At 43.3% G+C, this 27,082-nt stretch overlaps 1 protein-coding gene across 1 annotated transcript; it reads left to right on the top strand.

The window, feature by feature from the left end:
* The first annotated feature begins 2,184 nt into the window (after window positions 1-2,184).
* LOC124805134 lies at window positions 2,185-27,082 on the top strand. Its single transcript, XM_047265599.1, has 2 exons — window positions 2,185-2,256; window positions 25,800-27,082. Exons 1-2 carry the CDS (start codon window positions 2,187-2,189, stop codon window positions 26,930-26,932), a joined length of 1,203 nt encoding a protein of 400 aa, XP_047121555.1. The 5' UTR covers window positions 2,185-2,186; the 3' UTR covers window positions 26,933-27,082.

Genomic DNA, 27,082 nt, shown 5'->3' with positions numbered 1-27,082 from the left:
GGTGAATAAACCACGTCTGTTCAGTCGTCTGTAGACTGTGTGTCTGGAGACAACAGTTCCAGTGGTTGCGGTAAGGTCCCGAGCACGGCTACATGCAGTACTCCGTGGCCGTCTGCGGGCACTAATGGTGAGATATTAGTCTTCTTGTGGTGTTGTACACTGTGGACATCCCGTAATGTAGCGCATGGACACGCTTCCTGTCTGCTGAATTCTTTGCCATAATCTTGAGATCACACTTTGTGGCACCCGAAGGGCCCGTGCTACGACCTGCCGTGTTTGAGCAGCTTCCAATCGCCCTAGTATTCTACCCCTCATAACGTCATCAATGTGTGTTATCTGAGTCATTTTCAACACAAAGTCACATTTAGCACGTCTGAAAACGTCTGCACACTTACTCGCTGCACAAAAAAAAAGTTCAAATGTGTGTGAAATCTTATGGGACTTAACTGCTAAGGTCATCAGTCCCTAAGCTTACACACTACTTAACCTAAATTATCCTAAGGACAAACACACACACCCATGCCCGAGGGAGGACTCGAACCTCCGTCGGGACCAGCCGCACAGTCCATGACTGCAGCGACGCAGACCGCGCGGCTAATCCCGCGCGAGTCTGCACCAACACACCTTTGCATATGTGGACCGTTGCCAGCGCCACCGTGCGACGACCGCAGGTCAAATGCACCGCTTGGTCGTACCCCGAAGTGATTTGAACCCGCAAACCGCTCACCAGAGCGTTGTTTCACCATGTATCAGCATTATCCTTAATTTATGAGCAAGAATGTAGAAAGAGCGAAGGAGATAATGGCAGTGCGAGAGAAACAGAGGACACAGTGACAGTGGAACACAGTAAACAGTGAGAGAACAGTGCTAGGAAAAGAGTGAAGGAGAGAGTGCCAATGGGAGAGGAATAACGAGAAGGAGAAAGTGGAAGTGGGTGGGAGCCATTGACAATGAGAGACAGAGTCTACGAGAATGACGACGAGAGTTAGTGACAGTGAGAAGAGAGAGCAGCAGTGGGGAGGAATGAATGAGATAGTAGCACTGAGGGACAACGACGCGGAGACAGAGGCAGTGTCAGGAGATAGTCGTAGCAGGGCCGAACGAAGGCGACTGTGGCTGTGACACATAGAATGATAATGACAATGAATTGCGCTGAATGAGCGAGTGAGAATGTGCAAATGGAAATGGCTGGGCATGACAGACTTACAGCGATGCACTAGTGGGTGTGAGCGAGTTACAGTTAGGACAGCTAGTGGGACTGGGAGGCGATGTTGTTTGTTAAACAAAAGAGCACGAATATGTTCGCACGCCAATATTTTTTTGCGAAAATGTTTAAAGCAGTTGAGGAAGATACAATGAGGCAGCTTTTCAGGTTAAAGTCTTTTAATAAAGAGGAGCATGTTCACCTTTTTCGTGCTGATAGAAGTACTTTTCCTCTGATTCCCTTCTTTTCCCTGCCACAGCAGGGCATATCACTCATGAGAAAAAACTTTGATGGCTAAGTAAAATTTTGATAGTTTACTTATGTGAAATTACAGTAAATCAGAACTGATTTTGCAACTCAGACTTGATTTTACGTGCACAGAAAATTTTGCACGTGCTTCAGTACTACAACGTGGTGTTTCCAGAACCTTCCTGACGGTTACGGAGACACTTTATATCATATTTATCCGTGCTACGTCACTTTATAAACAACGTTTTCGCCTCTCACCTCATTTTACATGCACATTTTACTTGCGCAAGTAGGATAACTTTGATCCCCTGTATCTCGAAAACAGATAAAAGTGTCTAGAAACTTTTCAACATATATCGTAAGAATTACAGCCATTTGTTGCGCGTAGTCATCTTGGAATCCTCGGCTGGGTTTTGGTCCACTGCATGAGTAGCGATTACTTTTTAGAAATGGGTCGAGACTTTAAGACCACCATGTAGAAGACGCAGAAACACATGGCATACACAATCTGCTTCTCGAGGGCGTTCGGGGGAAGGAAGGGTGGCGACAGAAACGCCGTCCTATACCACTTCCAGATTAAAATGCTGATTCCGCGACGTTACGGGATACATGAACAATAGGAGGAAGGAAAATGGCGAGTGCGTCTTCTAGGGAAGGAGATTCTCGGAATTTCACCAGCAAGTAAGTATAAGCGGGCGGCGGCGGCGGCGGTGTGCTCAGTGCAGATCCCACAATGTCTCTGCCGCTGCTGCTGGCGCTCGCGCTATGGACGACTGGCGTCGCCTCCCAGCCTCCTCGACGAGGTACAGTATTCCTCAACGCGCAAGACAACACTTCCCTCAGCCAATTTGTTTGTTTCTCATTAACCGCTCGTGTCTCATTACCGTAAACTGGCAACACACACTCCTCGTAAACTACTACTTCTCCAGACATACGGGGAACGTACTTATGAAAACTTGGTTTAGCTTATCGATAATCTTAAGTTTCTTTTCCTTGTCCATTCGCTTACTGTCTTCAACTGTCCTAAATACAAAGCCTACATACTCTCTCCGTGGCTTTATTATTACTTTGCATTACTTCTTTCCAATGTAATGTGACTTTAGGATTGGCCGAGCGGTTCTAGGCGCTTCAGTCTGGAACCGCTACGGTCGCAGGTTCGAATCCAGCCTCGGGCATGGATGTGTGTGATGTCCTTCGGTTAGTTAGGTTTAAGCAGTTCTAAGTTCTAGGGGACTGTTGACCTCCGCTGTTAAGTCCCATAGTGCTCGGAGCCATTCGAACCATTTTTTTTTTTTTTTTTTTTTTTTTTTTTTTTTACTTTAGGATTGCAGCGAAATGCAGGAAGATCTGCAGCGGATAGGCACTTGGTGTAGGGAGTGGCAACTGACCCTTAAAATAGACAAATGTAATGTATTGCGAATACATAGAAAGAAGGATCCTTTATTGTATGATTATATGATAGCGGAACAAACACTGGTAGCAGTTACTTCCATAAAATATCTGGGAGTATGCGTACGGAACGTTTTGAAGTGGAATGATCATACAAAATTAATTATTGGTAAGGCGGGTACCAGGTTGAGATTCATTGGGAGAGTCCTTAGAAAATATAGTCCGTCAACAAAGGAGGTGGCTTACAAAACATTCGTTCGACCTATACTTGTGTATTGCTCATCACTGTGGAATCAGTACCAGGTCGGGTTGACAGAGGACATAGAGAAGATCCAAAGAAGAGCGGCGCGTTTCGCCACAGGGTTATTTGCTAGGCGTGATAGCGTTACGGAGATGTTTAGCAAACTCAAGTGGCAGACTCTGCAGGAGAGGCGCTCTGCATCGCGGTGTAGCTTGCTGTCCAGGTTTCGAGAGGTGCGTTTCTGGATGAGGTATCCAATATATTGCTACCCCCTACTTATACCTCCCGAGGAGATCACGAATGTAAAATTAGAGAGATTCGAGCGCACACGGAGGCTTTCTGGCAGTCGTTCTTCCTGCGAACCATACGCGACTGGAACAGGAAAGGGAGGTAATAACAGTGGCACGTAAAGTGCCCTCCGCCACACACCGTTGGGTGGCTTGAGGAGTATAAATGTAGATGTAGGGTGCATTAAGACTAGTCAGCGTTAGGAACTTTTTATATAGGCAGTAATGTAAGAATCATCAATTGCCTTAATCTAAATACACGCTGCATGTATACCGACTAAGATATGACAAATTTCATGGACACGTTACCATTGTGAATGAGGAAACGCAGAACTATCGGTCTTTCGATTGGTTGCCGTCTACACGTTTTGACTCTCCCCCAAACAACCATGGACCTCGCACGTGCATCAGAAACAAAGATAGCCGTAGCGAAGGTGCAACCACCGCGGAGGGATATCTCTGGAGAGGTCTAGTTAACGTACGTTTCCTGAAGGAGGGGTGAGCGGCCTCGCCAGCAGGTGCAGGGGCAACAGTGTGGATCAGTGGTCGTCAAACTGCGGGCCGCCGGCTGCGTGCGGCCCGAATCAAGTGTTCGTGCGGCCCGCGGTTCTTAGCCGTATGTTGAGATAATGTACATCTACCAGCTAACAGCCGAATCCGAAGGCCTCTCTAAATTTAAGAACTTCTTAGTGACTAGTTTTCCTGCACAGTAACGAACACAAATACTTAGAGAGGCAATAATAATTATGCTTAGCGAACCCGGCAAGGCTTCGTAATTGCTAAATATGTATGGCAATTGGATATACATTCTAATCTCCCTTTTGCCATATATCTGTACATCACCTCCTACTCTCTCTCTCTCTGTCCATCTCCTCCTCCCATCTCTACACTCATCTCCTCCCGCCCCCCACTGTCATTTCCTCTTCTCCTTTCTCTCTGACCTTGTGCCTTGTTTATTGTTATTGCCAATGAATCCTTGATAGGGAATTGAAATTGCTTAAAATGAATGGGTAAATCGTATGACAGATCTCACTTGCTGCTGCATCCGTGAGGACAGTAACTTCAGTGACATTATTTCGCTTAGTTTTAATCTGCGCGCAGGTAGGGTCATAATTTTCGGACGATTCATATTCCGTAGCAGTGTTCTAACCATACGTCGATTAGCCATAGATACAAGTTTCCTGTTTTCTATTAAAAACGACTCCGAGGAAGAAAACAAAACAGCACATAGTTGTGTATATAATATTATTCAATTACATATATAAGGAGAAAGAATATGTCTAAGAGAAACAATTTGTCTTATGTTTCAGGGCACTGCTATTGTAGTTAAAACTGACTACGGGAAAAAAGCAACCGCACATTTCCACAGCATAGCATAAGACAACATTATCATACTCGCAGTCAATTTTAATAGAAAACTTCTAGATTGTACTTTAAAAACTATTCAGTCTACATCCGTCTGAACGCTCCTTAGATATCATGCAAAAATTTCAAGAACATCCGTCAAGAACTTTTGTAAGAACATTTCCTGTAAATATATTACATACATACATAAATACATTTATATAACATATAAGTGTGCAGCATATGTCTGTCCAAATGTTTATTAGAATGGTATGTAATAATTTGAAGTAAATGGGCCATGAAGTTTTAAGGAAATGTGTAGCCTATGTCCGCCCGGACGTTTATAAGAGCATCGTGCAAGAATCTGAAGTAAAACTCACAATGACTTTTCGAGAATTTTGGTAACAACATTAAAAAAACAACTTGTCTTTTTACTGTAGTATAGATTTTATATACATATCCATATGCCATATAAATTAATAAAATTTGTAGCCTATCTCTGCCAAAACGTTTATTAGAGTATCGTGCAGAAATATGAAGTGAATCAGTCAAGAACTTTTTGAGATTTTAGCTAATAACATTTCTTTACATATATATTTAAGAACTGTGAAGCCTATGTCCTCTGAAAGTTGAATTGAGTATTCTGTAATAGTTTAAAGTAATTCGGGCAAGCACTTTTCGAGATTTTTTTGGTAACAACGTTTAACTACGACTTGTCTTCATACAGTAATTGAGAGTGCTAAATTTTAACTGACGTCGGTGATTATTGAGATTATTATAATTCCATCTTTGCAACTACAAGGAAATGCTTGTTTTTCGCGAAAACCTTTCTTTTTATTGATATACCACGATTGATGATGTTTTATTTCAATAAAAGAAAACGCATTTGATGACAAAGACACATTTTCATATGGTTGCAAAGAAGGAATTAAAATACCCTGTAAAGCAATTGCGGGCAATATGACAATTCGAATGTAATGACGTTGGTGAATTCATCTGTGAGCTAAGTGCAGTTGGTCACTTGCCTCAGGGGCAGCGACGAAAGTAGCGCCATGCACTCTGCCTCGCCTTCCGTATCCACCTTCTGTCCCCCACGCGCATCCTCTACGACCTCATCCCCTTCCCACACCTTCTCCTTTTCCTTGAACACCTCCGCACCCTGTATATTGTCTGCCAACTCGCCCCCCCCCCTCCCCCGGCCGGCCATGGTGGCCGAGCGGTTCTAGGCGCTACAGTCTGGAATCGCGCGACCGCTACGGTCGCAGGTTCGTATCCTGCCTCGGGCATGGATGTGTGTGATGTCCTTAGGTTAGTTAGGTTTAAGTAGTTCTAAGTTCTAGGGGACTGATGACCTCATAGTGCTCAGAGCCATTTGAACCATTTTCTTCGACCCCCCCCCCTACCCCCTAGTGTACCCCATTCTCTCCATTACTGCACCTTTACCAGTGTGTCCCGCCCTATCTCCATCTCCACACCCTCCACCTCCTTTCCCAACGCAACTTCCAGCACCTACCCCTCCCGGATGATGAATTTCGCCCTGACGTCCACCCCTTCTACCAACTCTAATCCCACTTTCCTCCTGCCTCCTCCTCAGGGCTCCCTCTCTTCTGTCTCCCTTCTCCTCAGCAGCTTTCCCCCTCCTGCACCTCTCTCTCTCCCCTGTGCTTCCCTTCAGTGTCTCTGCACTCCCTCCTGCCTTGTCTTCCCTCTTCATCTCTCACCCCGCCTGTCTCCTGTCTCTTGGTAGACCCCCTGACAATCCTATTCCTTTCATCCCACCCCCTCCCCCTCTGCACCTTGCTCTCCCCTCTTTTTCCATCCACTTAGGCCTCTCCCTCGGCAGGTCCTCCTGGCAGGTTTTATTCTTTCTCGTGTGTGCTTCATCCCTTAAAGTGGTTTTAAGGTGTCTTTGGTCTGAAGTGTTTTAATACTGAGGCCAACATTTTGTAATGGCCCCTTTAGAAAAAATTAATGAATTACTGTGCTGATAAACATCATATGTTATTTGATTTTCAAACAGCTGAGCAAAACTGAACGTACTCAGATATTCACTAAAGTGACACACAATATTTTTAGCGCAACGCAATCTCACTTTCAGTAATCCCTACAAAAGAATGGCCCTGACTAACAATAACCTATACCTTTCATGAATTTTTACCTAACAAAAATCTTCGTTACTCGAACTACTGCAATACAGCGAGCGCCACTACTGCCAGCTAAATAAAAGATTCAAACTACTGATAGGCATAGTTAGCAAATGAAAGATTTTGATAGAGAACAAACAATGTATTTACCTTAATAGTGTTCAAAGGTCATAATATATATAGCAGTTCATGACATCCTGTCTTACAAATTTACTGTCTCTGTCCACATCATCCGCTCTCAAAACTCTGCTAATTTAACCTGTGCATGTGACTTCAATGTCTTTTTTGTGCTCTACAAATCACCAACTGTGTTTTTAAACTTTATGTAGACTTTAATTTTCCCCTATGAACGTCTCCATGTCAGTGTATATTTTCCCTCCATTCTTTTGTGTCCCTCTTTTCATCGCCTTTATATGTATAATTTTCTCCTTTTTACTAGTTGTCATGTCACTCGGCTGAAGAGCAGCGGATTGTGCCGCTGCCAGCCCCAATATGGGGCAGGGGAATGAAATCACAATAAAGGAAAAAAAAACTCCACAATGACAGTTGCTTCCAGCCAGACTCATATCCATAACCATGTTACAATTTACTAGTTTACAAATTTACCACATGGAATCACACATTAGAAAACATCATTGAAAACTGTGCTCTATGGCGCTATTTAATCGAAATTTGCTCGATATATTTGCTTTTTCACAGCAATGACGCACAGTCGTGGTATTGTTATCACGTGCACATTTAGAAAAATATTCGAATATTTGGAATATGGCAAGTAGAATGTTTTTCATGTTTGTTTGTTGTACATGAATTTGAGTTTGTCGTAAGTTTTTAACACCTTTACATTACATATTCATAGTCCGTGGGTCACTTATGCTACACATGTTTCCACATAAAATAGAACTGAGCTTTACATAATCGTCAAAACAGCGGTGTAAACATGGAAGATGGCCCTCCCAGTATCATCGATGTAGGCGGATGCTGATAGGTCGGCGTGTGTCGATGGGATAAGCGGAGAGCAGACGAAGCCAGCGGCCTCCCGCCAAGTATCGAGTGGCAGTCGTCTCCGCAGCGGCACGCCGTCGGCAGCCGATGACGTTGCCGTGGGTGTTGGATCGCCCCCGCCGGTTGACTAAGAGGATCCACCCCTGGAGTTAGGGATCAGGGTGGCAATCGATTGGATTGGCGAAACATGAAAAAGGTCCAGTGGCGTTAGCAAAAAGTCATTATAAAATGTCTGCTGAAAAGAGTTTTTGATTAGCACACGAACACACTTAAAATGTCTCTCGTGTTCTTGTATTGTTTCATATGTTGTCCGTAGTCATTTTCGTATCCGTCGCCAGTTTATCCAGTCTGTGACAGGTAATCTTCGCTGTACTGCACTTACAAAATAAATCTTTCTCACAGACTATACTGTTCGGTATGGTTCATAATTTTTATTATTTCCCACTGCGGCAATTTACACATTGTCTACACAGCAGAAAATTTTATTTAACACAAAATGTTTTAAGTATTTAGACTTGCACATGCTCGACGCCGTTATTTCAGTCATTACGGCACTCTGTCGCGTTGTTGTGTAACAGGATTCCCCTCATGTTCTGACTCGCTTCACTGCACGGCAGTTCCAAATGCATCACTCGACAGGTCTTTAAGTCCACCGTCACAACTTCTATCGAACTGTTGCTCCGCTCACGGAGTCTTTACAGTTTCACTAACATCACTATTTAATGTCTCTCTCTTGGACAAATGTCTGTCCGATGCACATGCATCTCTGTACACTGTCGTTCTCAAACTTACAATTATACAGATGCATATGCTTCTTTTTTGCAAATAGGATCCATAATTTTGCTGACAAAGCTTTTTTTATGTACCTCTCTATCCCAGTTAGTGATCACCTGATCATCTGGATCCTTGTTTCCGAAAAAACAAGGTTCTGGCTCGATTTTTACAAAGTAATGCAGTTGTGAAGTGTGGCTTGTAAGTGCAATCTTCTCACAGGACACCAGTGTGTGTGTGTGTGTGTGTGTGTGTGTGTGTGTGTGTGTGTGTGTGTGTGTTCCTGCCACAACAACCGCAGAAAATGCTAATCTCAGTCAAAAGTAAAATGATTTCCACTTGATATTCCATGGTGCATCTTATATCGCGTACACCATTACCACAAGTCTGTTTAATAATGGTCACACATAAAAACATACTTATCACTAAATGAAAAACAGCTAACTACTACGAACAGGAAATATATAAGATTGTCTTTTTGAAATCTTTAAGAAAAGACTAAAGCTACATGAAAAGATAGGTTGCACCATCTGCAACATCTTGCAAAAACGTTAAATGTTCGTTGCTTTAAGAGCATTTCAGCTTGTGGTGTTGAAGTAAATTCTTTAAAAGTTACCAATGAAATTCTTACTGAACTTTGTTAAAAAAATACAACTAATTAATAATCTGTGCAGAATTATTAAAAGTTGCCCCCAGGGCATTCATTTAGTCATTACATACTGAAATCAGCACAGAGACAAGCTGGCTGGCAATCACTTACATACTAAAACATACTACATACTATGGCACAACATTCGAGCATCTTTCTAATTTCCTTATTTACTGCCACTTTTTTAGATCACGGGATTGAGTACCTGGCGCGTCAATAAGTCTCGTGTGGGTACACATGCATGTCATACACAAATCCCTTAATAGTTCCTGGTTTCTCCGAAAACACTTCCGTGAACGAATTGCGTAAACCAGTGACCTGTGCTATCTGATGCTTATCCATACTTACCGATTCATTGACCTTCTGTCTAAAGAGCTCTTAATTAGTGAGCACCTCTGTTCTATGAGACAGGAGTGAGCTACAGTACCCCTGACTAGGTGAGTTACTGTGTATAAATAACAAGTGTGGCCTTGTACACACGATACTGACATTGCGGCAATATTTGCCATGTACTCCGCCGTGGCTATCGAATCCAGTACTACTCACCGAGCGAGCTGGCGCCGTGGCTAACACATTGGGCTCGCATTCGGGAGGAGGATGGTTCAATCCCGCGTCCGGCCATGCTGATTTAGGTTTTCCGTGATTTCCCTAAATCGTTCTAGGCAAATGCCGGGATGGTTTCTTTGGAAGGGCACGGCCGATTTCCTTACCCCTCCTTCCCTAATCCGACGAGACCGATGACCTCGCAGTTTGGTCTCTTCCCCCAAACAACCCAACCCAGTACGACTCGCTGGTCCTCATTGTCTACCGCGCAGGATCCAGAGGCTAGGTTGATAGTCGCATTCCTCCTTCTGATAAAATCCCAATCCAGGATGCATGGTGCTGAGAGACCTTCTAATACGAGGAACGTGCACTGAAAGGCTCCATTTCCTATTGTAATCTCCAGCTGCACTTGAATCTCGACAACCTGTGTCTTGGCAGATATGGCACCTAAAACGCGATAATCTTGTGCCTGAAAAGTTGGTATTGTGTACAGACGACTCAATTCTTTATAAATTTCATAACTTATCACGCTCGTAGTAGCACCAGCATGTAAAATGACGAGCGATTGATACATCGCCTATCTTTATATATACCGCAGCTTGCACTACTGATTTCTCTGCATTACAATATGTTCGGGGCTCGGCGCAAAGTTCCTGACGCACGTCTTGTCCGTTGTTATTTCGCAACATGTAGACAGAACTTAGGGGTTGTATTGTGTTGCATGGAACTGGGGACGTAAAAACGACGGGGAGGCTTCGTCCCCGCCGTAGCCCGCACTGGTACACAACCCCACAACAGGCTGCAGCAGTCCGCTCACCCCACCGCCGCTCCACACCGAACCCAGGGTTATTGAGCGGTTCGGCCCCCAGTTGACTTAGCTAGGAATACTTTTTCAAATTCGTCAAGCGTCTTACAGCTATCAGCTGTTCCCATAGCCCATAAGGCTGCTTCGCCAGTAATATGCGGCGTGACGAATTGTATTTTTTCTCGCTCTGCCCACACTTTCGGCAGAAAGCGTGTAAAACTTTTTATAAATATCACGGGATATACTACTTTCTTTTCCGTAGAGAAGGTCTGAAATTTCCTATGATTAAGTAGGCTTTCTTGAAGTTTAATTTCTCCATCGGACAACGCATTTTGCACGATCGATTCTCTGCGTTCCAGCTTGGCAATTCTCTCGTTTACTTATTTTCTCCACTGAGGAATGGCCTGCTGGACTTGGCTTAATTCCTCACGCAAACTTTCGATAGGTTTGCCGTTAGCTGCTAGTACTTCTCTAGCGACCTTTCCTACAGCCTTATTTAATTCCGTAGTGACGTGTTCACGTATATCCTCATCGTTTTGTTGCAAAAACTGGGTTAGTTCACTTTCGATCTTTTCTGCTTGGGTTTTGAGACACTGATCTACCTGCTCAGTTAGTTCCAATGATAACAGGTCTAACCTCACAGTAACATGTTCTACTTTAGTGCTTAGATAGTTTTGGTTATCTTGGCACATCTGTAACTGATCAGTAACTTCGTTAACCATCTCTGGTACGCTAGTGTAAGCCTCTTTCATGGCTTTGATTTCACTTTTAATAGGATCTAAGTGATCATCCAAGTTCTTAATTAAAGTTTCATCTCGTTTTGCTAAAAGTTCATTTAACGGTGTAGTCATATATTGGTCTCTCTCTCTCTTTCTCTCTCTTGTATACTTTCATTAACTTGGGCAAGCAAATGCTCATCCTTTTCTTTTAATTGTCCTTACATATTTTTGTTAAATTGGGCACCCAAAAGCTCATCCCTTTCCTTCTTCTGCAGAATCCTATCTCTTTCTCTCTTCTGCATAATCCGATATTTTTCTTCCTGTTGTTCTACGAACGTTTTCAGAAACAACAAATGGTTCAAATGGCTCTGAGCACTATGGGACTTAACTACTCAGGTCATCAGTCCCGTAGAACTTAGAACTACTTAAACCTAACCAACCTAAGGACATCACACACATCCATGCCCGAGGCAGGATTCGAACCTGCGATCGTAGCGGTCACGCGGTTCCAAACTGAAACGCTTAGAACCGCACGGCCACGCCGGCCGGCTATTCAGAAACAGATTAATAAAATCACCCCCCCCCCTCCGTCCCCCCCCACCCGGTATACTACTTGGTGATATATTTGTTAGGCTATACTCGAATCTGACCTCGGCAGAGGTAAAAGCTTCTGTACTTGCTCCATTACCTAACACATCCATTTAGGTTCCCGGAATTATCCGGCATTCCTTTTCGGTTTCCGGTACTATTTGTTGTATGTTAGACTCTGCGATAGCTTCGCTCTGAACTGGCAGCTCAGTTTTGTCGTGGACTTGACTCCGAATCGGAGTATTCGTCTCTTTTCTAATCTGCTGCCTGGTTCTTGTTCGACTAACGTTGCAAATTAATATACAACTTATAGAGGTACTGATAACTGATAACTTTCCAGCAGTTATTTCGGTAAAATCTGTCACAACAACAGTTGCAGAAGAAATTTAGTTATAACTTAACACGCACACAGCAGCCTATTGCTGCAATACACAAAATAAATATTCCCTGACACACCCTAGCTCTATGCACCTTGGCGTATCCAGCGAAAAATAGGACCTACTCACACAAAATAGTAAAATAACGTACAGTGGTTGCCTTACCTTATATACAGTCTTCAATAGATCCCGGACTACTCGTGTGTGGTTTTATTTTTGTCATACACAGCACATGCGAGCGAGGTTATATTCCAGCAACAAGTTGTACCTGACATGAAATACAACCTTGCATTAATACACACATAAATACAATAAGATTACAATAAAAACACAATAAAATTACAACGTATACTATGTATTATTCAATCGGGCCCCTGAGTCAACGGGCGCCAATAGTACCATTACCTCTTTTCTTCGTAACTGTTGTGGTGTAGAATTAATTTAGTTATTTCGTATGAGTTAGTGCAAATTGCTACGCGTGGTTTGAAATACGCAGGCTGGCGTCGATCGCAATCTACAGCAATGACATATAAAGTAGCAATATAAACTCTGAATATTGTTTCTGGAACTCCACGTATAGTTTGAGCGCGAGTAAATGCGTCTTAAATATACGTAGAGGGATGTAATCTCAATAAGCAGGCAAAAAATTATTTATTATTAATGGAAATGTTACGCTTTATTTCAACAAATGACAACGTAACGTAACCTGCAACTATCCCAACGATAATATAGAATGATTTTTTTCCCAGCAAATTAATCTAACGTTACACGGAAAGAAAGTATGGTTCAAAGAACTGCGTATTATTGAAATAATTGCAAAGAATTTCTCTAACTTTATCTCTTTAAGAATTGAGTTAACTTTTAATCCTTTGAATTAACTGAAAATATTTTAAACCAGAGGTGAGCCCTCACCTAAGCCTTGCGGTGTTAAATCTCTGAGTAAATTTCGTAATGAAAAATATTAACGAACTTTAATATTGAAAACTGACTGTCAACATTCGTAAAAGCACTTAAGATCATCTTCCTTTGGCAATGAAGCGCGCAAACACTCAAATATTCTTTAGTACACGTAATGGCGATCTCAGCGCCACCGAAACAGTCGAAGCCAGATGGGCAATCGACAGCAATATTATTATCTTTAAATAAATTTGACGTAGAGGGAGAAGTATTTTTAAAAGTAAACTTAAGATACTTTCAATTAACAATATATTGTAGCTTTAAAGCTCATACAGTCAGCGAGTTATACGTACATATATCGAACCACAGGAGAGAGGGAACAAACAGGCGAAAAACAAAGAACAAACAGGCGCGAGTAACATGGCTCTTGTGTATATATATATATTAAACTTGAAGTTTCATGCTTTCATGGAACGTACTGAAATATGGTATTCTTTATCTCTGCGATTAATGGAAAATATTTACAATATTTGTCACAAAATATTATCAGATTCGACAAAATGACTCATAATATTATAGTCATTATTTTCTCTGTTGACATTTTATTCATATCAAAGTTACTTATAATCCGTCTTGATTGCAATAATGTTTATTCACACGACCGGATTCGATTCCTCTAGAACCATCTTCAGATCTGCAATTTCGGTTACGGGAGTAACCCGTCCACTCACAGCAATCTTCATATGCTGAATGTGACTCAGCATGTGAAGGTTGCTGTGTGTGGACGGGTTACTCCTGTAACCGAAATTGCAGATCTGAAGATGGTTCTAGAGCAACCGAAACCGGTCATGTGAATAAACATTTTTGCAATCATGACGGATTAAGTAACATTGTATAACCAGTGATTGCGGTATCCCTTCAGACATTATATCTGTTTTTGCAAAACATCATTCATATCAGTTGAATAAATCGCGTCTTGCGTTAGATAGGCTTTCAGGTGACGCCACACTGGCTACTCAGATACTCTGCAATTTACTTCCGTACACTTTCGCTAAGCAATAATATCTGTCTACCTTTGTTAACATTCCTTAGAAAACCCGTAGTCTTGGTTGCCGTCACAGCCTTGTGGTCCCTAATATTTTCCTCTACGTTAACTAATTCGATTCGTTCAGGTGTGTTTGTTGCTTGGAGGTCTAAGACATTACCTTCACGAGGTGGTTCCCCAGTTATCTGCTCGAAGTAGTTTTCGGGCGAGACATTCAGAATAATGTCTCACGAGTACCTGCTCCTGGCGCCAGCTCTGATAGCAGGACCCTCAAAATCTGTGCAGAGGACCGGTCCATGGTGCCTCGCGTAGCAATCATCCGCGCTCGCCACTAATCTACGGAGGCGAACACTACAAATGGTACAGTGAACCCATTATAGTAGCCAAGATACATATACTGCCAATACTGACCTAAGCAGCACAAGGTTCCATGCTAACTGGCTCCGCAGAGATTGAAATATGATGAGATGTAATAAAATTATTCACATAATTAAGGAAAATGAAAATTTAATTTTTTGGGGGACTGAAATTCGATAGTAGGAAAAGGAAGGGACAAAAAATCAGTAGGGAAACATGGACTCGGGTGTAAGGAATGATAGCGGTAGGCACCTCATAGAATTTTGCACAGAGTGTGATTTAGACAATGTGAACACTTCGTTTCAGAATCATGTAGGAAGAATGCTTACGTGTAAGAGACCTGACGTCATCGGAAGGTTTAAGATAAAGTATATAATGCTGAGACAGATTTCGAAATCAGATTTTAAATTGCAAAACATTTCCATGAGAAGATATCGACTTTTTCTTCTTCTTCTTCTTCCTGGTTCTGCAGCCCTTAATGGGCCTACGTTTACTCTAGGACATCATTCCGTTTGTCCGTTTCCAGCGTGTTGCGTCTCCAGCCTGTGCCACCAATAATTTTTAAAACTTCTTATATGCCATCCAAGTATCGAAGTCTCTGTCTTCCACTGCTCCCTCGTGCCACTGGGTTTTGTAGCACCGTTATTTTTGTTGGGTTCTCATGTTCCATTCGACAAACATGGCAGACCTATTTCAGGTGGTTTATTTTAATGAACTTTGTGATTTCAAGATCTTTTATATACATAAAGTTCAAAATTATATTGCCTACCCCATGCTCCATCTTCATTAGTCGCCCGTAGATTTTGTGTAACACCTTTCGTTCGAAACATTCTATTAGTTCTTCACACAGTTATGTCAGTGTGCTTGTTTTTGAGCCATATGTTAATACTGGACGTATTAAAATTTTATACAGTTGGCACTTTGTTTTTCTGGACTTACGTTGTGAGGCCAGCGCATAACAGCATTTACAATGATTCGACGAAAGTCATGGGATAACGATATGCACACATACAGATGTCGGCAGCATCGCGACACGAGCTATAAAAGGGCAGTGAATCGGTGAAGCTGACATTTGCACTCAGGTGATTCGTAGAAAAGCTTTCTGACGTGATTACGGCCTCTCGACGGGAATTAACAAATTTTGAACGCGGAATGGTAGATGGAGCAGACACATTGGGCATTCCATTTCGGAAATCGTTGGCGAAATCAGTTTTCTGAGATCCACAGGCTGAAGAGAGTGCTGGGAATAACAAATTCCAGGCATTTCCTCTCACCACTAATATCGCCGAGGCCGACGGCACTCACGCAACGACCGAGAGCAGCGATGTTAATTTAGAGTTGTTAGTGATAACAGACAAGCAAAACTGCGTGGAATAACCATAGAAATCAGTGTTGGACGTACGACGAACGTATCCGTTAGGCGAAATTTGGATGCTATGGCCGCAGACGACCGTCGCGAGTGGATATGCTAACAGAACGTCTGCTGAGCATCTCATGCGCTCGCGAACATGTCGGTTTGACCTACGGTCTCAGATGAGTACCGATTTCAATTGATAAGTCCAGAGGTTGAAAATACCGCTTCAGCTGTAAAGTTCTTTTTATTCACACACGACCGGTTTCGGGCTCTTATAAACCAATCTTCAAGTGTCATAACTTGGTGCTGTAACCCCCGAGCGCCACGGTGGACGTGTAGTAGGCGCGGTGTGCTACCGATCAGCGCAGAGCAGGGAGTTACGACACATGAAGATGGGCTTATAGGAGCCCGAAACCAGTCGTGTGTGAAAAAAAAAGAACTTTGCAACTGAAGCGGTATTTTCAACCTCTGGTATAATGCTCAGTTGCGCATGTTCCCCGAATAGAATTGTTTGTCTCAATTGGTGCAGACCCCACGAAGCGATGGACCAGAGTTGTCAACAAGACAATGTGCAAGCTGGCAGTAGCTCCATAATGGTGTGGTCTGTGTTTACCTGCAATGCACTGGGGCCTGTGGTCGAGCTGAAGAGATCATTGACTTGAAATATGTTCTGCTACTTGGAGACTATTTGCAGTTATTCATGGACCCACGTTCTCAAACGACAATGTCATGTCACTGGGCCGCAAATGTTCTCGATTGGTTTGAGGAACATGCTGCACATTTCGAGCGAATGATTTGGCCACCCAGATCGCCCAATATGAATCTCATCGAATATTTAAGGGACATAATCGAGAGGTCAGTTCGTGCACAACATGTTACACCGACAATGCTTTCGCAGTTATCGACGGCTAGAGAGACAGCATGGCTCAATATTTCTGCGGGGGAGTCAACGCCACGTCGAGTTGGTGCATTACGCTGGGCAAAAGAAGGTCGCACACGAGGTGTGCAGGCGTCCCCTGACGTTCGTCTCCTCAGTATATTAACTAGCTGAAATGGCTCTGAGCACTATGCGACTTAACTTCTGAGGTCATCAGTCGCCTAAAACTTAGAACTAATTAAACCTAACTAACCTAAGGACATCACACACATCCATGCGCGAGGCAGGATTCGAACCTGCGACCGTAGCGGTCGCTCGGCTCCGCACTGTAGCGCCTAGAAGAGCACGGCCACTCCGGCCGGCTAACTAGATGAATGAGTCGCTTTACTTCCATACTAATGCCGTTCTGTGATGTTACCAATATCCCAAGACAAACTCAGTAACAGTTTCTATTTACGCCTGGTCAGTTTCTAACATTGTATTTAGTTCTGGTCGTATTATTCGTATGTATTTCATTTTATTGAAGTTCACTTCCAGTTCTATTTCTGTTGGTGCTTCCACCAGTGCCCTAATGTTTGTCTAAGCTAGTTTTGTTCTTGCCATAATATCCATATCATCTGCATAGGCAAACGTCTGCACCATTCTACTGAACATAGTGCCTGTTTTATTGATTTGAGCTGTCCTTATTACCTTCTCTAGAGCTAAGTTAAAAAGCATACATGAGAGTGCACCGCTTGCCTCAGTCCACAGTTAGTTTCAAAACTTGGTGTTAAATTTCCTTGTATCCAATACTTAACATACTACTTTTCCCATAGCCAAAGTTACGAGGGGTATTAACTGTTGTGGTCTGTCCATTTCATTCATGGCTTCAATAAGCTTATTTCTTTTTATAGTGTCATATGCTGCTTTAAAATCAACAAATATATGGTATCTAAGATCAGGGGGTGCATACGTCTAACTAGATGTTTCTACCACATTTAATAAACTCAGCGGGCAGGTCGTCAAAGCCAGGTGACTTATGGTTGGATAGTTAGCTGACTCTCTTGCAACGAGGGCATCCCATTTTCCTCTTTTTCCACTTGTTGGCTTTCAGTTAAATCCCATGCTTCAGCATTCTCTGAATATAATAATTCCTTAAACTACTTTGCCCAACCATGTAACAATCTCTCTTGTGATGCTATCAGTTCACTATTTTGTCCTCTGCATTGTGCTATTTTTGGCTGAAATTCCTTTCTATGGGTATTGATCTTTCTTCTGAGATATACTTATTTTGTCATTCTCCTTTAACTTTGAGTGCATTTTAAATTCTCCCTGTAGTTTTTGGAATAGGTAATAATCAGCGTTCGCATTAGCATCTCTCAAAATACGGCAGTCTAGTGCATCAGTGCTGTGCCTGGTACCTATTAATATATGATCAGTTTGGTTACTAGTATTGTTGTCTGGTGCCACCCAGGTCATTTTGTGTACGTTATGATGCTGGAAACACGTGACAGAAATTGTCATGTTAAGTGATGCTGCAAATACTAAAATGTAGTCTTTCACGGCCGGAAATATCATGTCCATTATAATTATCCGTGCTGTTATGCCGTGGTTGGTTGATGAATTCTGTGTCAATTCCCAAAGTTTCGTCTTCCTTCTACAAGAGTCGCACTCACTAACCAAACGCCAGATATCCCTGTACAATGACGGCCAGGTCTTCGCCAAGGACTCGTACAGGCCTAAATGTCCACCCACCAGCGAACGGTGGTAGTAATGAAAGATGGAGGGGACTAACTCAAGAGGCAAGCAAAACCTGAATTCCCCAGGTTCACCCACTTGCTTACACAATATACCATTCTTCAGTGAAAAGCTGGGCACCTCCTTCCTGGACAATTGCCCACTAATCGTTTCCTTAATTTTAAGATTGGCAAATAACTGTGGCACTTCGCCCACAGCAGTACAATCAAGTTCATCAGAGCCATCGGCTCGATCTCCCTCAGTTGTATCTTCCTCCTCAAACATGCGGCTGAGTGCATTGGCTACCTGATTGTCAGAACCTTTAATATGGCGCACCTTAAAATGAAACGCCGAAATCTGGAACGCCCACCTCGCAATTCTACCAGTTTTCCCGGGTCTGGTCAGCACCCTACTTAACTCCCGATTATTGGTCTCTGAATCAAATTCCCTATGTTCCAGATAGAATTGGAACTTTTCTAGAATGGCCGATGTCTCACATTCATACTTGGAATAATTCAATTTGGGACCGGACAGACTCCTTACGCAAAAGTGAACAGTGTCTTTGACCTTGGTCTCCTGGAGGAGAACCGCAGCAGTCCCTGTGTTTTTTCGGTCTGTACAATAAATCTCTTGCCAACGTTGGGCACAGCCAACACCGGGGAGAGGGGTCTTAATAGCTTCAAAAGCACACTGTTGGCTTTCGCCCCACACAAAATTTTCTCCGTTCCTGGGTAGGTTATTAAGAGAGACAGCAACCTGAGCAAAATTTGGAAAGAACCGGCGGAAATAGTTGGCCATTCTAATAAACGTAGCTACCTCCTTCCTAATTGTAGGTTGGGGACCTCTTCAAGTCCTTCATTCGCTCTTGGTCGATACTAACGCCATCCCTAGAAATTAGATGACCCAAAAATGAAGCCTGATTCCTGGCGAGAGTAATCTTAGATTTCTTCGCGGTCAGTCCAGCATCACAAAGCTCGACAACACCTGTCTAAGATGGGAAAGGTGTTCCTCAAACGAAACACTATAAATGACCATGTCATCCAGGTAATTAAATACACAAACGAAAGCAAGTCCGTCAAGACATGTTCCAACAAACGAGAGAGAACAGCAGCTCCGGTGGCCAACCCAAATGGTACCCTATTGAACTCATAGAGATTCCAGTCAGTGCAAAAGGCTGTGACATGCTCAGATTTTTTGGTGAGAGAGATTTGATAATTGGCCTGATTCAAGTCAAACAGAGTGAATCACTTCACCTCAGAGAACCATGTGAAATAGTTGTGAAGTTCAGGCAAGGGGACTGACTCTAAAGCAACTTTTTCATTCAGCAGCCTATAATTCGTGGCTGCTCTGTAGTCCTGACCCTAAGCCTTGGGGACAAGAAAAATCGACAGGGCATAAGGAGAAGGCCTGATAACTCCATCCTACAACGTATTATCCAGTTTAAGCCTCAAGATTTTCATTTTAGGGGGCGAAAGTCGATAAGGAGACTGCTGAACAGGAACATCATCAATCATATAGGATCACACAAGTCACTCCTAGATTATTAGACAAAACATCAGGAAACTCTCCCAACAAATGCGTGGCCTGCTCCAATTGAAGATGAACCATGTCAAACTCCCCGGTCTCACAAGTTACAGAATTAATGACGCTTGGATGGCGACAATAACAGAGGGCTATCTTCTCACCTGGCGAGAATTTAAAGAAGGCACGACTAGCAAAATTAAGGACCAACTCAGTTCTTTGAAAAAAATCGCAACTGAGCTATATGTTAACTGCTAGGTCCTTTACAACCAGGAGATTAACCATGAAAGAAGATTACGGTTAATGAAGTAAAAGATCCACACAGTGGACACCAAACGATAAAGCTACTCCTTATGTTTCTGATCTAAACTGCCATAAAAATGCGAAGGAACTGTTAATCAGAACTCAGGGAGAAGTTGTAGTCTAATTCACAATTGATTTATTGATCTTAAACAAGACAAGTCAACAAAATTATTAAAGAATCATCATACAAAAAAATATTTATTTAACAAAAACCTTACTAAAATGGGATCTATGGTGGACAAAATCATCTGCTGGGGATCGACACATGACACTAACCAGAACACTACTCGCTTTATCTCACCTCATACACGTGAATCCAGGTTATGGCATCAAACTACGCCACCACCAAGCATCTATATTCCACCACACAAAAAAAGGAAAAATATGGTTCGAAAGAACAGGGTGCTGAGAAATAGATATTATAGCCCTATGTTGCAGCAGCGAATACTTTACTGACCTACTGGTCAAGGCGGCACACTATGATGTGTTCGGCGACTGAAGTCATGGACGGCGGAAATCAGTTATTAAATGCGCGTTCCCGAAAAATGCAAGTAGGCCTACACGGTCTCGTGTTCGGTTAATTCAGAATGCAGGTACTTCCCTAAGAGCCTCTGAAACCCTGATGGATTCCAGTGTGCAGGTGGACCAATTTGCTGGTCTACCGAACCAATTTGACTCCGTGCCACGACTGTGCTTGTCGGAATACATCAAATGTTTAGATGGCCAACTCAAGACAAATAAGTACACCCACGCATCACTCATTGTGACCATGATGATATAAGCAGTACCTCTGATGGTTCAGAAGGTGAGCGCACAGGCTCTAAGTCGCGCCCTAGCAAAGGACACAACTCTCACCATTTATGTAGAGACCTGCAGTTCTTTACTAGCGAAGCGCCAGTACAAGAGGCTTGTAAAAGAGTGCCGATCTCCCTTTCTCCCCATTTCCTCGTCAGCTCGGTTCCAAAAGCACATTCCTCTTTTTGATTTCCCCCATTTCCACACAAGCCAATCACAAGCTGGAGTCTGGAATTCTAAGCTCGGTGAATGGTCTTTGCACTGCAAACCGATTTGACCAATCAGAGACTTAAAGTTGATTGGCAGAAAACGGAAAAAAAATTCAGCTTCACGGCCTCTTTCCCACATGTTTGCCGTGTCTTTTGCTAACACAATACAGGGTGGAAGCACAGCCCTCCATAAACAGCTTGTTATCTCCCCTGTTGCGTCCATTTCAAAGTTTGCAAAGAACGGCCATAAACTCACATTGACAAAAGATGTTTTGAAACAGAGTCTGGACATTTGGGCCCCAGTTTTCCTGTCCCAAGGACATCTGCAGAACGTTTACATTTCGTTTGCTTGCTCACTAACAAGGCCTACAATGCGCAGTCGGCGACTTTTTGGTGCTAGGCCGTATACCTGGACGTCTGGCGCCAAAGCTTAATGAGTTTCTGCACAATGCGACCATGGCACGGCCCGTGTGGAAATGTCTCGTTACCGTTCTCCAGAAAAAACGCGCTTTGTCTCCCCACCAACGCCGTGCTTTTACTGCATTCGTTAAGTTGGCACACTGTTCCTTTGAACGCAGGTAAATCTTACCATATTTCTTTCCCTAGAGCACGCAAACAAGACCATAAACTGCTGCCCACCATTAAATCACAATGTATGAAGTCAAATAGCCGTAGATCGTATGACCTACACCGAATCAGAAGTGAGAGTGCCCTGCAATCTCTCAAGCAGCCAGAAAAAATTGCAAATGTACAAGCTACTGAGCACCTCCCCAACCAGAGGGAACTCTTGCAGATTGGACACATGATATCTCCGAGGGCAGGGGCACACAGGAGATCATTTATAGACATGGCAAACTCCAAATACCACTTATAGTCAAGTAATAAAAAATAACTGCTGGAGTCCAATAATGCTCGCAGAGGTTGCTGTCCGACATGGGCACAAACATAAGGGAGCGACGACCTTGTCGCAGCTTGAATATGAGTTCACCAAGGGGTGACCATCTCTGACATGTACGAACCCTGCACCCTTCTTCCCCCCCTCCCTCCCCCGCCTCCCCCACAGTGTCAGCCGTTAGGCCTCGGGGCCTGCACAGCCTGACACTTGCGTACAAGGTGGATATGCAGGCAACAACGAAAACAACGCTTGCACGTGAGTGAATCATATTTGAGAGAGGGTTTGTCACCCCAGGTAACTGAAGGCACCAGTGCCAAGCCTACATCTACCCTACGCTGCTCATTACCATAAGTAAGGGCCTCAATAGAATCTAAGAGTTCTTGCAATTCACCAAAGTTGGTGGGATGGCGAACAAACAGCAAACGTGATCGATCCTTGGGGCACATGCCCTCCAACATGTTAAAAACGCTATCAGACTCAGTAATGGACATTCCGAGGACTAGCATGGCTGTGAACATTCGTTCCATATATTGGCTCAACATCTCCGACGATGTCTGAACCTGCCAATAACACTTCCGCTCAAGCTCACTGAACATATGTGTCGACAACTCTCTGCCTATAATAATTGCCCTCAACCGCCCCACAGAATACTGATGTCTCAAGATTTCTGAAACCAGAGTACCCAATATCCCATTAGGTAAAGATTAAAGCAAGAGTCAAACCTAAAAAGCAGCCATAAGGCTTTCTGCACTTGGTTTGAACTGTCCACAGACAGTTCTGAAATACTGATTAGGAGGCACACAATCGGATTGAATAACTTAGCAAAGTGATCGGATGGAAAATTGCCTAGACTACGGGGCTCAGAGCGCTCATTGTCACTGAATTCATTACGTCTTAAAATTTTCTGCCCCAAGCCTACATACTTGCTTTCTAAACACAGGGATGCCGCCCTAACCTGCAAGTCCCTTGCCTGATCACTCGACTGCTTAACTTTGTCTCAAACACACACACACACACACACACACACACACACACACACACACACACACACACATACGAAACCTTCTACATAGAATTAATTTCAAGCATAGCCGTAACAGTTTCCAGATCGTAATTTTTGCTTAAATAATTTGTCTACATTAAATTGTATATGGCTGCAGATGACGAACTGCGAAAGATAACAGTCACTGTAAAAACACAATGCATCAGGAAAATCACACCATGTGGTGAAAATGTATTTTATGTCTTTCTTCAAAAATCTGTAATTGCTAATATTTACATGTATACAAATAGTAAAGAACATTCTTTATGTTTAACAGCCATAAAATAAAAGCCCACTGATGATGCTGCAACTGCAGTGAAACACATTTGGGATAAAAAACAAAATTATGTTATGCTAAAGGCGGACCCCATCCAAAAACATATGCATTATCTAATCCTTCTTTTAGTCAGGCTGCGTTACAAATTTCTTTGCTCTCTGTTTCCATGAAAACATCTTCATTCGTTAACCAATCTACATATCCAATATTCAGTGTTATTCTGAGCACCATATGGGGTTCTTATATTGTCACTCGTCAAGATATTTATCATTATGTGTAACATAGGCTCGTAAATTTATTGATGTGCATTATCGCACAGTGTAAGAGTATACTGCAGATACCTCTGGTTTTGCCGAGGCACCACTCCGAAATTATCGTCGCTCGCTGACAGTGCCTTGAATACCGTGTAATTTTTGTTGCTGGACTAGACCGTTTAGTCGAGTGGAGGGAGTCAGACTCTGTAATTCTAAGTCGGGGCGGGGGGAGCTCAGACGATGTGCTTGCAGGCATTGTTCCGATGGAACTGGTAATTCGCTTCTTACATGATGATCGGCGCCGCGCTTGTTAGCTTTTGAGTTTCAGTGTGAACCGATCAGTGTCGTGTGGCGGCATGTGGAATATTGCTAAATTGTGGAAATTTAAAAAAGTGCTTGAGATTAATAATGTTTTAAGTAATAAATCGTATTGTTGGTGATCCAGTAACAACTGTTCTGTATCGAACCCGTCATTATCCACTTCATCAAACTATCAACATATCATTAAATTGACGCAGGAGAGAGAGGCAGAATCGCCGTAATGTAACACACGTGTAAGTCATGTTGTAGCAATATGTCTTCCATTTTTCTTTTGTCTCTCCTGTTTTTCGTCTACGTTTCACTTTTAAAATACTATAAAGCTACACTCCAGATAAATAATTTTCACAAAAGATTCAATAACAAATTTATAATCGATGTTTACATGTTTCTCTTTTTCAAGGGTGCTTAACTTGCTTTTGTCAGTTTACTTTCGCTTCTGCCGTCATCAGTTATGTTGCTTCCTTAATTAGCGAAACTCTTCAACTGCTTTTAATGTTTACCATTTCGTAATCTAATTCCGTGACTTAAATATAATACACTCCATTATGAAATTACAATGAAATCCATACTTTTAGCTGCTTACAGGCGTTGATGAATATCAACGGGGACAGTTGAAAATATCTGCTCCCTGTCAGGGACGCGAACCCGAGCTCTCCTGCTTACATGGCACACGCTCTATCCGACTTAGCCATCGAGGACATAGAGGACACTGCGACTGCAGGGACTGATCTCTGGCACGCCCCCGTGAGACCCATATGTCCAACTTGCTGTCCGCACACTACATTTGTAGTGCCCCTGCCCACTATATTCAGTACACATTGCAGTCAATCTACCGATTCTCGTAAGAGTTCGGGCAATGTGAGTGCATCCGCACTGGAGAAGATCAAAAAATGGTTCAAATGGCTCTGAGCACTATGGGACTTCTGAGGTCATCAGTCCCCTAGAACTTAGAACTACTTAAACGTAACTAACCTAAGGACATGACATACAGCCATGCCCGATGCAGGATTCGAACCTGCAACCGTAGCGGTCGTACGGTTCCAGTCTGTAGCGCCTAGAACCGCTCGGCCTCCCCGGCCGGCTGAAGAAGATCATTGGCCAGTGAACCTTACGTATATGAAGATGGTATCTGTCCGATCCCATTGGTGATCTTACAGCTCTTGAAGAACGAAATTACAATGAAATAACAGACCTTTAGCTGCTTATAGAACTGATATTTATCAACGCCTGTAAGGCGTAAGACCTTCCAAGACCATTGTCATTTCTATTAGATTTACAATATCATCAACTTTTAGTACTTACTTCTCCTTCCTGAATTTTACTCCCATTTCTAAATTAGTCCTTGATTTCATTTTTGCTTGCTCTGTGTACAGATGTACCGACGTTAGGAATAGACTACGGACTAACTTTTTTTTGTAATTGCGCATTACGGAACAATGGACTCGTAATCTCACTTACTGTGATACTTTTCTCATATGAACGACACATGTTTTAACGTAGTAATTTCAAACTTATGAAATATTGTGTGCGAATACTTCGGCTGTAGTACTGTAACGTTTTGAAAACCTGTTGCGAGTGTAATGTATCTGTGCAACCAGTATGAGCTTTCTGTTCAAATTTGCAGGCTGCCTGGTGGACGTGAATAACAGATCCGTGATGCCCAACCCACAGCCACTACTGCTGGTGCCCGGTGTCAGAAAAGACGTGCACGGCTTCGTGAAGCCAGGCTCTTCGGGAATAATCTCGCTCAGTTATAAGCAGAAAATAACCCTGGCGTGTCCTGGCAGCAGGCTCCGGCTCTTCAGTGGACAGCAAGAGACAGCCTCCTGCGTTTCGGCCTCCACTTTCGTCGTCAAACGACGGCCATACGCCTTCGCTGACCTCGACTGCCTGTCCCCGCCAGAGCAATCGGCCCAGGTGACGGGCAGAAAGTGTGGCAGCAAACGTCAGTACCAGATGATCCGACTTGGCTACCAGGTCGGCTCAGACTTCTACACACTCATTGATGTCTGCTTCGATGATCGCTCCTACAATACAGTCTACGACAATTTCACAATGGTCGCCAACATAGGGGGCAAGCAAAGCGGTTCGTTCCAGTCCACGTGGTTGGGCGGCGGATTCTTCGGGAAAATCAACATGGATATGCAGTACAGTTTCAATACGCAGGTCAATACGTTCACCACACTACTGGGTCCCGGGGCGAGCGGGTACATTACTAAATCTAACTTCCTTACCAGGGGACACCTCGCCGCTAGGTCCGATTTCATGCTCCGCACACAGCAAAACGCCACGTACTTCTACGTGAACGCCGCGCCGCAGTGGAAATCGTTCAACACTGCCAACTGGAACACCATGGAGAACAATGTACGTTCCTACGCTGAGAACAGGTTGGTCGACCTGGAAATCTACACGGGCACTCACGGCATCGCGACGCTGCCCAACGCGAATAATGTCACGACGGGGTTGTACCTTTATGCTCATCACAGAAGGTACCTTCCAGTGCCGAAAATCTTCTGGAAGATCGTGTACAATGCGATCACTAACGCAGCTGTGGTGCTCCTAGGCGTAAATAACCCACACGTTCACAACATAACCCCTGACTACATAGTCTGCCCAGACGTGTGCCGCAATATCAGCTGGTTGTCCTGGGACGCCCATAACAAGAGCAAGGGATACTCGTACTGCTGCCAGTACGCAGATTTCAAGGCAACCGTGCCCGATGCGCCAGACATCGTTGTGCACTCTCTGCTTACCTAACCCTTTCAGATAGCAGCACTTCGTATTGACTTTGGGATATCTGTATTTCAGATGGTCTACAGTCTTGTGGTTTCTTTATATGTATAATTCAAATGAATCTTCTTGGTGCCTTCTTTATACATCTAATCCTGAAATAAAAATTCACAAATT

This window comes from Schistocerca piceifrons, chromosome 1 (genome assembly GCF_021461385.2).
Source record: "Schistocerca piceifrons isolate TAMUIC-IGC-003096 chromosome 1, iqSchPice1.1, whole genome shotgun sequence".
Classification (NCBI taxonomy): Eukaryota; Metazoa; Arthropoda; class Insecta; order Orthoptera; family Acrididae; genus Schistocerca; species Schistocerca piceifrons.
The sequence above is the reverse complement of the archived record's forward strand: the minus strand, read 5'-3'. Positions and strand labels throughout refer to the sequence as shown.

Coding starts and splice junctions, on each gene's coding strand:
- LOC124805134 (XM_047265599.1), top strand. CDS start 2,187: ATGTCTCTGCCGCTGCTGCTGGCGCTCGCGCTATGGACGACTGGCGTC. Junction 2,257..25,799: donor CTCCCAGCCTCCTCGACGAG/GTACAGTATTCC, acceptor TCAAATTTGCAG/GCTGCCTGGTGGACGTGAAT.